Raw genomic sequence first — 16364 nt, forward strand, 5'->3', positions numbered from 1 at the left:
CGTATACTGAAAGCCGATAAGATGAAAAGAGGCTTCAGCGGGATAGCCGGAAGGATCCGTATCCTCCCGTGCCACAAAGTTGGAGGAACAACAACGTTATTGCTGGAAGCGCACGGAATCGGCGGCCGGTGCCCAGAGACTGTTGTATGTTGAGAGACTGTATTAAATTGACTTTTTAGCTGCTTTAATGCCCTGACCGATTGAATTATCCCCAATATTATTTGTTATTTCGGAGCATGAGTAGCTAGGAAGAGGAAACAGTCAATCCATTCCCAATGTAACTGTCACTAAACATTTAGTAAAATAGGATATTCGAGCCGTGTTTCTAGTGGTAGTCATGTAGTCTGAGGATCCGAGACCCAGCTTTGTGATTATCTTCGCAAGCAAACGAAAGCTGATCAAAAGTCGTTTGACTGATGGCCTAAAAATGGTAACTTTTACTTAGCCCTAAGCAGGCCAGAAAGTCAACTGGCTAGGTCTAGACGCTGAAAAACGAGCAGAGTTTAGGTAACTGACGCCGGCCAGTCGTCAATAGGTACATTATCTACGGACGCTCCGTCGTTATGAAGTGTTTGGCCAATGTTACACGAGTGAGACCAAACATTACTTCTGTTCAGCATGGTTTCACGACGAAACGATCAACCATTACCCAACTTCTTAAATATCTTGAAAACATTTTTAATTAATGAGACGAATCTTGAAAGTCTTTCAGTATACTTCGATTTTTACAAAGCTTTTGATCAAGTACCTCATCATAATCTACTAAGCAAACTGGCTAAGTTTGGATTTGATCACACGTTTCTCGAGCTTTTCTCTTCGTATCTGAGTGATCGTACTTAAATTTAAAGATTGAAAATACATCTTCTTCGATAGGGTATGTTACTAGTGGAGTGCCGCAAGGCAGCGTCTTAGGGCCACTATTGTTTGTTGTCTTCATTAATGACATGCCAAATGCTCTTTTAACTTCTGACTGTTATTTGTTCAATGATGACAGTAACTGTTTTCCAGTGCAACGCATTTTGACAATCGAAGAGATATAGATCTTTTTAACAAAAGGACTACCGTAAATGAAATGACGTTTAATGCCGATAAATGCAAAGTTATTTGTTTTAATTCTAATGAGTCGTAAACATCGCTCGGTCTTAATCATATCTCTATTCCTTCGGTATCATCTATCAAAGATCTCGGGGTCAAAGTTTCTCAAAACTTGAAATGGGACAACCATCTTAAACTTAAGCTTATTGCGGTTAAAAAATCTTTTCATTTTATCAAACGTTCTATTCCATGCAGCGTCTCATTGTGGACTAAGTTTAAATATTATCAACTTTGCATATAAAGCGTCCTTCTCTACGGCAGTTAAATCTAGTTTACTTCTTTACTTTACAGGCGTAAACTTGAATTGTTTAATAAAAAAATGTCTAAAATGTGTGACGGGTCTCAGTGACCAATTCAAGGTGAACAATTCCCTACCAATATCTTTCTCCATTGCATTATAAGACTTGGTTTTCCTCAAAAGAGTGCTTAATGAAAAATTCGATTTCGACGTTCACAAGTTCATTAATTTTACTTTATCCGCCAAGGATCTTCGTAACCATGCCTACCCTAGACTGACAGCAACCACGAAATGTCGTCTCTTCTTCACCGCGCAATTCTTCTTCTATCGCGTGTGCCGATATATAAACATGCTATGTTCCATGATATTGCAGATATTTTTGCATCTCCTGAAGCGCTTGAAAAGTCACTCAAAAACTATCTGCAAGCGAGGATTATTTCATTTGATTTAAACAAATCCTGTACTAAACTTTTGGCCTGTAATTGCATCAATTGCCGTTCTTAGTACACCTTGATTATATATCTAATACTTGATTATGTGCTGAGTAATTTGTTTCTCGCCGTGTGACTAAAATAATAAAACACCAATAGCCTTTTAAAACACTAAAATAGCCTTTCAACAATCTGTATGATGCCTTTATATATGTTAAAGGGAATTAATTCTTTCAGTTGTAGTAGTAGTAGAAGGATTGGCCTATTTGATAAATTGATTGAATTGGGAGAGGTCGTTTTTACCTGACATGTGAAATTTCGAAAATTCGACTGTATAGACACATGACCATTTTCACACAAAAAAGCGCAAAAACCAAAAAAAACAACAGTTTTTGCTAGTAGAAAACAGACCTAAGACACAAATTGAAATTACGATCGATATTTTCGTTGGAAGAACATTCCGAATTGTAACGATTGTGCAGCTACAATCGTTACAGAGCAGTTCCCGAATATTCGGAGGGGTATCTGGAGGTTTTTACTACCCTTGCCGAGTGTTGATAAAACTGCTCTTCGTCCGGATTCAAGAAGAGACTGAAACTGTATTTTCAACAACTTTTAGCTTCTTGGCATATCCTGAGTTGAATTTAATTAACATCGAGTTCTTTTTCAGAGTGTGAGACACTAGTAGTTGAGAGAATGAATTGATCCATCTCCTATGGATATAATGATTTTTATCTACTTAACAAAAACAGTAGTAAAATGATAATAAGTAACAACAACGCGTTTACAACATCGCTTAACTCCGTCATTTACTCCTGAAAACTTCGGCAAAAACAAATGAAGCCAAACAAATCCAGCGAAAAACCGAAAAATTTTACACACTTGACAAAATTACAAATTTCATTAACAAATCAAAATTTCAGTAACAAATCAAAATTCTTTCAATTACAATAAAAATTACCTGCAGGCCAGCAAAATGTGACATTCGAGTAGAATGGCGGTCAAAATGCATGACGATAATTGACTACTAATCTCGTTTCTTTTTTCTTCGAGGCAAGTAATTCTTTATGAAATTCCTTCTCTAGTTTCAGTATCACCTCATCAGTGGTTGCTTCGTTTAAAAAAAAAAACAGCAGATTGCAGCAAAGATTCCAGTTTTGCTTCAAAAATATTTTTTCCTGATCATGCAAAAACCAACTTTTCAACAAGGGGCACAACCAGCAACCCAATGTCTGTGAATTTTTTCCTCATTTTTTCAATGGCTTTGTCTCATGGGGATTGCCTCATTTTTTTCAGCTTATGCGTTTGCCCTAATAGGATGCTTCGGACAATTTGAAATCAATTCTTTTACATTTATCCCCAAGAGAATTACATTTTACCTTGCAATTTTTCCCAATTTTTAAAACGTTTTCAGATGTTGTCATTAACTTTGCATCAAATTGACAACTCAGAAAACGGATTACGGATGCATTTCGGACTTCATTGAAAACAATTTATGAATAGATTTTAATTCTTTAATCCTTTTTAAAATTTTATTTTTATTGGCATGATGAGGACAGATTTTCACACTATGTTTCTTCAAGTTTTGTGTCTCCTCATAGTCGGTCCTCATCGGCAAAGCGTAAGCATGTTTCTTTCCACGCTGGATTGAAACCGTGGTGTCCAGTGTGTTCAATAACACACTGACAAACAGTCCGTTTCGAGTTACCGAGAAGCTCCGTCTAAAATCACCGAACTTTGACTATTTGGATTCGGTACCAAACAAACTTGTTTACTATCACTTAACAAATTTAAATTTCTCATTCTAAAATTTGCTACTACTGCTTGTCCCGGCTGTAGTTTTACCTTTCTATCTAAAAAGATTGATATCTTATTTTCATCTGTTATTATTCTATTAATTGGTTACTTACAATACTTCCGGTCCGGGTTCCTAATCCTTATTAGACCGTTGTTCAAGTCAATCATCACGTCGAATTTCCTGACAAAATCTCTGCCCAAGATGAATTGGTCGGAGTCATCCAGATTCTCTACTACCAGGAAGCTCATCCAAATATCCCGTCCTCCCATGTGGAGGACCGTTATTGGTGTTCTTCTGGCTACCTAAATCGCTCCTCGGTTGGCCGCGGCCAGTCGGAGATTTGTCGGAATTAGATCTTCCCTCGTGAGGCCCATTCTTTCCCAAGTTTCTATCGGCATCACGCCCACTACAGCTCCTGTGTCCAGAAGCCCGATTTACTTTCCGTTGGTGTCGAGCAGATGTGCAGTCACATCTGCTTCGTATCCAATGTGAACCGCTTCTTGCTCCATCATGGCGTCATGGCCTATCCTACGGACTTTGAGTTCTTCTTCAACCAAATAGATCTGTCCTATTTGGTCACTGTCTGTTGTAAATACTTATCATATCCACATTCAGCATCACTTGATATGGTCCATAGACTTACACGTAGCCCCATGAAGCTTCTTTATGCGAGGGCCACCCGTTGTTAGTAGTGCTCGCACAGCTCATGACTCAGTGCGTGGCTCCACCTGCCTCAGATAATCTGCATATGTGTCCAAATGCACCAAGGTGAACTCTAATGGTTCACTCAGATTTCTGATTACCTGGTGTCCCTTTACCAAGATTTTTGACTGTATTTTGCTTCCTTTTGGCACCATACCGAACCTCTGCCCGGATATCACATTAAGTTTCAATCTCAAACTACTTGGTGCTTTTGTTTCTTCGATTTCTGTTGCCTCGAAGGTATTCAGCTTCTCCTGTAGTTTATCAATTTCCAATTCGAGCTTCACTTTTTGCTCCATCTACATCGTTCCCAGTTCCTGCTGCACTCTATTTAGAGCATCCCTCGCGGCTTCCATATAATCAATCTTGAAGTCGTCCGCCGCAGTCACCGGTTCCGGTTCACATGTCTCTTCTGTTACCGCTTGCATTTTCTTCGTTGCCAGCTCTTGAGGTTTTTCTTTTCTGCGCGCCTCCTCTTCGCTCAATAGCCGAGCTTTGCTGGCTTTCACCCCGATAAAGCTTCCTCATGCCTTGGATGCTTGATGTCTGCTACAGCATCCCAGAATGGCGGACATTCTGATTTAAACTGACCTTCCAAGTTACAAAAGAAACACCTCGGGCCGAATTTCGCAATTACTCCTCTCATGAAAGCCTCATGGTCAACTTCTAACGCATCTCCGTCCTCGAGGCTAAAGCCTATTGCTTTCATGCCTTGTTTGTAAGTTGGGCATGCTGACACATGATGGTCCGTTGAACTGCAATTTGCCTAAGAGCGCCTCTTGTCCATATCGTCCCTCGGTTTATACCAGTTGTTCCCTTGGTTTGCTGGTCCGTTTTTAAAATTGCCATAATTGTTCTTGTAAAATCCAGATCTTGATGGAGGCTTCAATAAAAGATATTATTTCGACTTGAGCTTCAATATCTTCGAAAAGAATATCTTCAATAAAAGATATTCTTTTCCTCTGGTGTTGGCGCATTGGTTGATAGTGGTGTGTAACGTGTTGCTAACATTGTTCGAAGTTCATCATTCTTCACATCATCGATGAATTTTGATGCTACTACCAGGTTCATTCTCCTGTTCGACTCGTCCGGTTGGCTGCGCCTTCTTAGCATCTCCAAATTGTCTAGAAACTTGTCTATCGTCTCATCTTCTCGTTGCGTCCGTTTCTCGAAGCGCATCTTTGCCTGGTGCCCCTGCACCCCTGATCCAAAACGATATAACAAGATTTCAAAGATTTTCTCAGCTGTGTCCCACTGGTACTGCTTTTTGGCCATCACACAGTTTAGGGCTGTCCCTTCCAAGTTACTAGTGAGCGCACTGCACTCCTGCCTTTCTGACAGATCTTCTTCCTCAAATTGCAGTTTCATCACCTCTATCCAGGTATCAATGCAGCCGTCAGATTCGTCTTTGTAGCATCTTGGTTTCTTAAAGACTCTTCTGGACGTTTCACTGCGTTCATTGGTTCTGGATAACCTCGTCAGAAATGTCTCCAAAGACCTGTTTAGGGGTTCAAAGGCTGTGGCCATTGCTGTAGCATCTCTTGAATGCCCCGCCTGAGTATCATCGCCCCCTGATAAGGGTTCTGTTTTTGGAACTTCCCTTCCGTCCGATTCACTTGGATTGTTTCTTCCTTGGCTCGCATGACTCATCCCTGGGCTTGCATGACTCCTGTTCCTGGAACCACTTCTCCCAGTCGCATGTGTCCCTTGCGTCGGTCGTTCGTTCGAGGTCTGTCTATTGCCAGTTGAACTTCCTCTGATGTTTGGGCACCATGTTCTATTATCCCCTGTGGCATAGCCTGCTGAACTGCCCCTACCACTAGTGGATCCATATGTCCTCCTCCTTTGTTGGTCATCAAAGTTCACCCTCGGCTCCCTGCTGGGACCTCCCGAGTTCGGTTCCCCTTCTCTTGGTCCACTCCTGCTGCCTATTAGCCCGACCAACTTGTCCATGATAGCCTGAGTTCGCCTCTCCATCATCGCAACTATCTTTGTGTCAAGAGTCCCAAGAGTCTGCTCTTGTTGAGTTCTTAACTTCTCCATGTCGTCTCTTAACCGTAACTCCCTTTGTTCCGCTTCTCTTGTCATTCGCGACAAGTTCTTCGCCAAGTGTTCGTCCGTTCTTTCCTTCAAGCGTTTTTCGCTTCTACCAACTTCTTGTCTTTTGCGGTTTATTTCTTCCTGCAGACTTTCTCTTTCAACGTGGACTGCTCTCTCTAGTTCACCCTTTCTTATGGACATCTGTTCATTTTGCTCTCCTATATTGCCCACTATGTTGTTCAAGGCTTCTTCAATTGATGATCCGTTATCTACTAATGGCGTCACAAGTGGCGGTGTCACCCTGTCTATCCCAGGTAGCTTGGTGCTGGTCGAGATTCGGGCTTTGCTTCTCTGCCTCGACGTCTTTTCATTATCCACCTCTGGATCCGCCGTTGCGTTGCTTAGCCCTGTGTTTCTACTCTCCCCAGTTCGCATTTCCGAGTTCGTCATACTCACAAAGTCTCTTGACTGGCCTGATGTGTTTATGGTTTTGCTTATTGTCCTCACTACACCAAATTGGTCCATGGTACCAGTCCCTCTGTCGTTGTATGCTTCATTCTCCTGAGTCGAACTATTGAGGCTGACTTGAGATCCAAAGTCTTCTTCTTCTTCTTCTTCTTCTTCTTTGCCAGTTACGCTCTATATAGAGCCTTGGCAGGTATTTCCCGTGCATGACACATTTTTGTGTCTCGCTAAGTTTGACTTCATGATCCATGCCCCGCATTTGTCGCATTGTTTGTATCCTCTGGTTCGTATTATTGTCGTCTCGTTGTTTCTGTTTATCGGTGCGTTTCGGCAGTTGGTTTTCCTGTGTCTAGCCATGTTTGATACAGACACACTCTTTCCACAGTCTGAACATACTCCTCTGGGGGCTCCGCCGCAGGCTTTTGTGTGGTTTGTCTGACTGCTCTTTTCCTTGAAGGTTGTCTTGCACTTGGGGCAGGCAAACTCGAGCGTGGTTTCTCTGTGCATTCTGCGCTCGTGTTGCACAAGCCCTGCCTTGCTTCTGCAAATTTTGTCGCAACCGGTCTACACGCAACTGAAGTCGTCCTCCACTACTCTGGCTTGGCTTCTCGTGGGCTTTGTGTGGCCTCTGGTGTGGTCGCACATGTCTGTCTCCCACCGTGTCAGATTAGCTTTCCGGTTGTTTATGTCAGGTTTTTGATGTTAGTCCAGTCCTCTCCTGCTTCTCCAATCAGCCGTTTCCAGTATGCGATTAGTCCACCGGTCAGTTTTCCATTCTCGGTTTTCTCCTCAAGCCATCTCCCCAAAACAACTTTCTTCGTCATCCTTTCGTTTGGCATACGGAAAACATGTCCAATGCGCTCCAGAGCTCTTATCTCCACTTTGGAACGGATCGATGTAATTCCAAGCTGTCTCCTGACCTCGTAGCCGTTGACGCCCTCTTCTTGCATACGAACGAGCGGCAGTCCCTTTCCGTTGTTCCAGATGTATCTGTAGAACCTGTCTACCACGCTCTGGAATCTGTTGAGGTCTCCAACAGTCCACGGTCTAGCGTTGCAGTCGAAAAGAAGGGACGACTCTACGACCGCTTGTACGACGAGAGCTCTTGTTCTCTTGCTCAGCTTCGACTTCAATAGCCATTTCTTCACCTTGGCCCAGGCACCATTAGCACGTCTGATTCTGGCTTCGCGGTCCTTCTTCTTTCATATCAAGGTACCCAGCATCCTGGTGTTCTCTGCCGTCTCGCTTGCAAACCAGATGGTTTCCTCCTTTCCATCGTTTCCAAGGTGTTTCCAAAAGTGTTCTTCACTCTTTCTGAAAACGATGAGGATGTTGCCTGTTTCTCCGTCACGCCTGCCATCATGGTATTGTCTGTGGGAGATCTTCTAGTTGCCACAATTTCAGTAGAGATTAGATTCACTCGCGAGCCTTCTGTTTCCTCTCCCCTCCGGTCCATGTTTTTTCTGATTCTCATCCATGGCCTGGTCCGGATGGACCTCCTTTTCTAGCATTGCATTTCGCTCTTCTGAGGACTTTTGACTCCTGGTCTCAACCCTTTTGCCTGAAACCGTCTCCCCATTGTCGGTCCGGGTTTGTGTGATCCTTTCCACAAAAGGGTCGGTCATTGCTCTTCTCTGTTTCTCAGGTATGAATTTCCTGGAGCTATCACCTAGCTTAGGTATCCTTGACTTGTCTAGACTCATATTCTATTTGTCACTTTTTAATGCCTATACGCTCAATTCGATTGCTAGTGTCCTTTTGATCTGACTACTGATAATAAAAACACAACACAATAAATTCCAAAAGTTTCTATTAAATAGTGACCACGAATCCTTATGTGTTATCACAGTACAGCGTATATACAATTTAATCACAATAATCGATTATTAGTTGTAAGATGTGAAGCTAGCACAGGATGATGATATCAGTCTACTTAAAAGATAGTGTTCTCACTACCCAATCAAGCACAATTTTTCTTGATTCAAAACCAGAAATAACAAAATAAGAATATTTCTATGAAAAACGTATGTGTTTTGTACTTTTAGTTGGTCGCAGTACAATAGTCGAACTTGTATACAAAGAAAGAGCGTTCCCTGCGTGGTGCTGCTACAAACAGACAAAGCTTGAAGGCAGTAATTTTCTCAAGTGGGCGTCTATTGCACCCACCGAGTCCTGTGTTACCTATCTGCCTTCAGAATGCCCGAGCTAGAGCTACTAAAATCCTCAGGGCAATCTTTTCTCAAAAACGTTTTGACTTTCAGTCCACACTACTGAGTTACACACTCTTGATCAATTTAGACTTAGTGTCGCGAATGTCCGAGTTCAGACCTGCTTTGTTTTGATTCTGTTTTTTACAAAAGGCAAGTTACCAGTGCAGTCACTGGATCCCAGCCTATCTTTTAATAACCTAATACCTTCAACTACTTTCTTTTCTGTTGTCTTTTCTTAAGTTTTGAAAAAATAATACCCCTCCGGATTGGCAAGATTGTGACCCCTCCGGATTGACAAAAATCGGACCCCAACGGATTGGTAAAATTTCGACCCTTCCGGATTGGGACCCCTCCTGTTTTTTAAAAATTCACACCCCTCCAGATTGGGACCCCTCCGGATCTGTGAAAATATAGACCCTCCGGATTGGGACCCCTCCGTATTTGTAAAAATTTAGACCCCTCCGGATTGGGACCCCTCCGGGTTTGTAAAGATGGCTTCTCAGAGGCTTTCTTAATTTCCAACCGATACCCATCCGGATACAATCTCCGATAATATTATGCTGTTTGAATCAACTAGGAAGGGTGTGTCGTCCTTCCCAAGACCCTTCCGGATTGAAGTTTAGCCTCTTATTCGACGATTCACCCTAATGGTGAAGGGTCTTATCGCTAGCCTAATCTCGGCTCGACTAAGGTTTTCTCGTGCCTTTAGCCTTCCATTTTGTTCTAGAACAGCTCAAAATTGCCTTATTTGACCGTCACTACCTTTTGGTAGGGATGTCAGGGCTTTCCAAAATTTTTTAAATAAAACGTGAAGGGTCTACCTTCCCGAATTGGTGAAATTGCTAAAAACAATCCTAAAAAATTTTCACGCTTTACTTTTTTTAATAATTGATGTTTCTATTAGTAAGCTCAGCTAATTTTTCCCAATTCTGTGTTCTATTCGACCTAAAAATTATTGATCCGAGCTCAAAAGGCCTATACTTATCTAGTTCAATGCAAAAAATCCGATCAAAAACGCTCTAGCTGAAAGAAGTTGCGAAAAATTATGCTATTTGTACCCCTCCGGATCGATGAATCCACTAAATCAAACACGTTAAGATCGATTTCTCTGTAACCCGGAAGGTTATCGGCTGACGAGTTTTAAAACCTGTCCATTCACTAGTGGACGTTGTCTGAACAACTATTTTTACTGTCCTAAATAAAAAATTTCAAAAAATATTTATTTTAAAGTGTTCTGTCTTTCCAAAAATCACGAAAATTTGGTTTTTGGTACCGAAATAGTTGCAACCACTTCTGAACTAAACTCAACCAGTTTTGCGTATTAAACTAGCTCAGTTACAATGTAACTCACTAATTTAGCGCTTTTTTCCATTTCAAAAAATATCGATATCTCAAAAATCGCGATTTGTGGGGGGGTTCAAAGTATCGCTATTTTGACCCTAAAAACCGGCCCGCTTACTGTGTTTTTCACTGAAAAACGATATAGGAGAATTAATATAGGCTGTATAAGTAATAATACTAGTAATACTATACCCCTCCGGGTTTGTTCAATATCCGAATTAAGGTGCTTAACTCGGAAATTCACAGTTCGGTGAAGGGTCACTACAGTGCAGAACTGTCGAGCCCCCACAGATTACTATCTTATTTTTTGTACCATAAGGGATACAAAACTTGTTAACGATACCCAACAGTCGACTGTTGCTGTCGTTGAGCCCCCTCTTGTCACTCCTTGTACTGCTTGCCGGATCAGTCTTCCCACTAATCCCGAGACCCTTCCGGATTGAGCGCAAATCAGCATACCCTTCCAGATTGAGCGCAAATTAGCTTTAACGTGCTTAAATACTCAAATAACCCTACAGTACAAGCCTCAAAAACGGGCCACAAAAATGATCGTAACAATCCTGATTGATATAAATGCCTGTAACAACAATATATCTATCAACAACAATTGGGAGGGTAGGATCACATCTTGTCTGGGGGGGGATAATTTCTACTGATTTTCTACTGTTTTTGGTTTTTTCGGTTATTTTTTTATGTTTTTTATTTTTCTTGGGTACTATACTACTTTTTGTTCGGTTTCTTATATATCTTTAAGTGTTTTTGATCACTAACCTCTCAGGGAACGAGGGGACGGCCGATCCCCCCACCCTTCCTGGAACGTGAATTTTTGGTCTTAACTGGTTTAAAAAGCTATTCACGGTAATCCGGAAGGCTTCCGCGTTCCGAACTACCCTTCCGCCCCGGCGGTCAGGGCCTATTAAGGGCGTTATTATGAGCATCCGCTCGGCGCGGAGTGCTCGTTAACGGTTGTGCGTGCCCGTCATGATGATAAAAAAGAATAACACCCAGGAGCGCCATAAAGACATCTATGTAACATTCGCCCGGAAGTGTGACGTCACAATTCGAATTTTTAAAATTTAAGAAATTCCGAATCCTTCAGCCTTCACGATTTGACTAATTGTCTGAATAACACTGTTAATCCTCTAAAACTGCTAATTTGGAAGGTTAGCTGATAGTCCTTCGTGATTGTCTTTTCGTCAATTCTGGTCGAATGTCACAAACATTGCTCAACAAATTGCTTCAAAAGTAGTTCAGTATGTGGGAATTCATCTGGTCAAAATCAGCATTGCAATAACCATATGATTTAGGGACAGTAGCTTGTCTCGTGAACGTTGGGGAAAAACTTTGAAACTTTTATTTTGTTAAGATGGCATCATGATTTGGGAGACAATTTGATTTTTCGTCTTTGCATTTTTGCAGAAGATTACTTCGGTCTTCGAATTAACAAATAGGCAATCTAGAATTCCATATGAAGCAGTTTTAAAGTTAACTTCTTGTTGCATGTTATAATCAATCATTCGGTCAAGGAAAAGTTGAGTTTGATCACAGGTTGAGGTGTAATTGTTCCAATCAACATTCAGCATTTTGATGTCAACATATATTATAAAGTGTTCATAATTTCGAGATAAGGTAATGATTCTGTTAAATAGTTCCAATACCTTTTCTTGGGGTATGTGATATACATTGTTCGTTGGAGATACTGCAGGGTTGTAAAAACAAATTAGCATAATTTGACGTTCATGGAAAATAAGGGAGCATGTAACAACAGCACCTTTAATAACTTTCGTTAGAAAAATTTCTCGAGATATTAGATAGTTTTTTAGAACTCAGCCGTGCAATTAGAACTCCGCCGTGCTTTGTAACATAAATAATATATTCGCGGTCTGATCTAAAAACTGAGTAATTAGGAAGGAAGAGTTCATTGTCAAAGAATTGGTGAGAAAGCCAGGTTTCTGTAATCATAAAGAAGTCAGGACCTAGAAGAATTGTAATGTTCAAAAAATGAATGCAATTTTCGCGATTGATAAGGCTTCGGACGTTAAAAAGGAAACAATCGATATGTTCAGTTGTTTGGGTTGTATCTTCGAGTCAATTGGAGCAGTCAATTTCGCGCCCTTCGTATAACAATTTCAGATTGTAACTTTTCTCACATAGTTCTGTTCTGTAATAAGTTTATAGCGCTTTGTGAGTATTTGACGTTTTTTCAGCTGTTCTTCTTTGTCTAACGATCGACTTATGAAAACGTTAGTGTTGGTTTCATGATTGAACTGGCGAATTCGGTGAGCACTTGCTAGTAGTTTTTTGACAGTCCACGAGTTACTAAAGCTGACTAGAATTGATCTCGCTTTTCCATTTGGATCATCACAGTTTCCAATCCTTCTAATGTTGGTTACAGGTTTTGTTTAGCATTTTGAAAGATCTTTATTAAGTTTATAATGTGGCAGCCAAGTTTGTTTCAGATGTTTCAATTTTTTTGCAAGTTTTATATTTTTACAAAAAACGGTTTTTAAGTTTTTTTCAGCATTTCAATTGTCTTTTCATATGTTGCTTATCATAATCATTCATTTTGTATCGCAAACGATGCGAAGCTCTGCTTGCGATACAAAATTGGCTTATGTGTTTCGCCTTTGTATGGACCACTTTAGTCCAGTTATGCTCGAGATAAGGCGATTGATTGAGTTAAGTTCACACTGTCTAACGAAAACTTATAATTACTAGATGTTTCGAACACTGTTCTTGACGACGTTCGCCTGTTTTGGGTATTTAGAGACCTGGCCATGGGGGCGTTTCAATTTCTATCTAGAATGGGGGTGCGGGTATTTTGGTAGTAGTCTTTAAGCTATAACGATCCTAAAGTTCCATTTCCAAAGCGAACCACGAATTGGCTCTGGCAAATTGAGGTTTAAAAGCACAAGAGACAGTGTCCCTGGCCATTGGCTATATGGCATATTATTCGTAATCTCATAAGACTCGAGTGAACGACTGTTAAACTTCAGCTTCTATGATTCGCTTTTCAGCAAAAACACTAAACTCTTTTTCAGGTCTACGCTTTGAACCTCTAATGGTTTTAAATTTCATTGATGACGTTGAAAGAAAAGACGAACAAAGCAAACGATTGTCTTTCTACAAAGAGTATTTCTATGAAAAACGTATGTGTTTTGTACTTTTAGTTGGTTGCAGTACAATAGTCGAACTTGTATATAAAGAAAGAGTTTTCCCTGCGTGGTGCTGCACCAAACAGACAAAGCTTGAAGGGAGTAATTTTCTCAGGTGGGCCTCTATTGCACCCACCGAGTCCTGTGTTACCTATCTGCCTTCAGACTGCCCGAGCTAGAGCTACTAAAATCCTCAGGGCAATCTTTTCTCAAAAACGTTTTGACTTTCAGTCCACACTAATGAGTTACACACTCTTGATCAATTTAGACTTAGTGTCGCGAATGTCCGAGTTCAGACCTGCTTTGTTTTGATTCTGTTTTTTTTACAAAAGGCAAGTTACCAGTGCAGTCACTGGATCCCAGCCTATCTCTTAATAACCTAATACCTTCAACTACTTTCTTTTCTGTTGTCTTTTCTTAAGTTTTGACAAAATAATACCCCTCCGGATTGGCAAGATTGTGACCCCTCCGGATTGACAAATATCGGACCCCAACGGATTGGTAAAATTTCGACCCTTCCGGATTGGGGCCCCTCCTGTTTTTTAAAAATTCACACCCCTCCAGATTGGGACCCCTCCGGATCTGTGAAAATATCGACCCTCCGGATTGGGACCCCTCCGTATTTGTAAAAATTTAGACCCCTCCGGATTGGGACCCCTCCGGGTTTGTAAAGATGGCTTCTCAGAGGCTTTCTTAATTTCCAACCGATACCCATCCGAATACAATCTCCGATGCTATTATGCTGTTTGAATCAACTAGGAAGGGTGTGTCGTCCTTCCCAAGACCCTTCCGGATTGAAGTTAAGCCTCTTATTCGACGATTCACCCTAACGGTGAAGGGTCTTATCGCTAGCCTAATCTCGGCTCGACTAAGGTTTTCTCGTGCCTTTAGCCTTCCATTTTCTTCTAGAACAGCTCAAAATTGCCTTATTTGACCGTCACTACCTTTTGGTAGGGGTGTCAGGGCTTTCCAAATTTTTTTTTATAAAACGTGAAGGGTCTACCTTCCCGAATTGGTGAAATTGCTAAAAACAATCCTAAAAAATTTTCACGCTTCCTTTTTTTATGATTGATATTTCTTTTAGTAAGCTCAGCTAATTGCGGATCTAATGGTACCAAGATCAACTGGATCTGTCCAGTAATTTCAAAGTTATTAATCAAAACGCGTTTTTTCTAAAGTCAAAAAATTTCTCTCTTATAGGTTCCGCCTAACTTTTTTCCCAATTCTGTTCTATTCGACACAAAAATTATTGATCCGATCTCAAAAGGCCTATATTCTTCTAGTTTAATGCAAAAAACCCGATCTAAAACGCTCTAATTGAAAAAATTATGCTATTTGTACCCCTCCGGATTGATGAATCCACTAAATCAAACAGGTTAAGTTCGATTTATCTGTAACCCGGAAGGTTATTGGCAAACGAATTTTAAAACCTGTCCATTCACTAGTGGACGTTGTCTGAACAACTATTTTTAGTGTCCTAAATCAAAAATTTCAAAAAAAAATGTTTTTTTTTATAGTGTTCTGTCTTTCCAAAAATCACGAAAATTTGGTTTTTGGTACCGAAATAGTTGCAACCACTTCTGAATTAAACTCAACCGGTTCTGCCAATTAAACTAGCTCAGTTACGATGTAACTCACTAATTTAGCGCTTTTTTCCATTTCAAAAAATATCGATATCTCAAAAATCGCGATTTGTGGGGGGATTAAAATACCGCTATTTTGACCCTAAAAACCGGCCCGCTTACTGTGTTTTTCACTGAAAAACGATATAGGAGTATTAAAATAGGCTGTATAAGTAATAATAAAAATAATACTATACCCCTCCGGGTTTGTTCAATATCCAAATTAAGGTGCTTAACTCGGAAATTCACAGTTCGGTGAAGGGTCACTACAGTGCAGCGTTGTCGAGCCCCCCACAGATTACTATCTTATTTTTTGTACCAAAAGGGATACAAAACTTGTTAACGATACCCAACAGTCGACTGTTGCTGTCGTTGAGCCCCCTCTTGTCACTCCTTGTACTGCTTGCCGGATCAGTCTTCCCACTAATCCCGAGACCCTTCTGGATTGAGCGCAAATCAGCAGACCCTTCCGGATTGAGCGCAAATTAGCACAAACGGGCCACAAAAATGATCGTAACGATCCTGATTGATATAAATGCCTGTAACAACAATTTATCTATCAACAACAAACGGGAGGGTCGGATCACATCTTGTCTGGGGGGATGATTTCTTTTGATTTTTTTTTACTGTTTTTGGTTTTTTCGGTTATTTTTTTAATGTTTTTTTTCTTGGGTACTATACTACTTTTGTTCGGTTTCTTATTTATCTTTAAGTGTTTTTGGTCACTAACTTCTCAGGAAGCGAGGGGACGGCCGATCCCCCCACCCTTCCTGGAACGTGAATTTTCGGTCTTAACTAGTTTAAAAAGCTATTCACGGTAATCCGGAAGGCTTCCGCGTTCCGAACTACCCTTCCGCCCCGGCGGTCAGGGCCTATTAAGGGCGTTATTATGAGCATCCGCTCGGCGCGGAGTGCTCGTTAACGGTTGTGCCGGTCATGATGATAAAAAAGAATAACACCCAGGAGCGCCATAAAGACATCTATGTAACATTCGCCAGGAAGTGTGACGTCACAATTCGAATTTTTAAAATTTACAAAATTCCGAATCCTTCAGCCTTCACGATTTGACTAATTGTCTGAATAACACTGTTAATCCTCTAAAACTGCTAATTCGGAAGGTTAGCTGATAGTCCTTCGTGATTGTCTTTTCGTCAATTCTGGTCGAATGTCACAAACATTGCTCAACAAATTGCTTCAAAAGGTAGTTCAGTATGTGGAAATTCATCTGGTCAAAATCAGCATTGCAATAACCATATGATTTAGGGAC

The 16364-nt window shown here is 40.9% G+C and overlaps 2 protein-coding genes across 2 annotated transcripts in view; both read right to left on the bottom strand.

Moving 5' to 3' along the window:
* LOC134842549 (proteasome subunit beta type-1-like) overlaps positions 1 to 16364 on the bottom strand; it is an 87488-nt gene that overhangs the window by 16198 nt on the left and 54926 nt on the right. The window lies entirely within an intron of this gene.
* LOC134841852 (zinc finger protein 782-like) lies at positions 6944 to 7276 on the bottom strand. The gene has a single exon (XM_063857891.1). The coding sequence runs from the start codon at positions 7274 to 7276 to the stop codon at positions 6944 to 6946; it is 333 nt and encodes a 110-aa protein (XP_063713961.1).

This window comes from Symsagittifera roscoffensis, chromosome 3, assembly GCF_963678635.1.
Source record: "Symsagittifera roscoffensis chromosome 3, txSymRosc1.1, whole genome shotgun sequence".
Lineage (NCBI taxonomy): Eukaryota > Metazoa > Xenacoelomorpha > Acoela > Convolutidae > Symsagittifera > Symsagittifera roscoffensis.

What these genes read in the sequence shown, in the direction of transcription:
- LOC134841852 (XM_063857891.1), bottom strand. Translation starts at nt 7,276, where the DNA reads ATGCACAGAGAAACCACGCTCGAGTTTGCCTGCCCCAAGTGCAAGACA.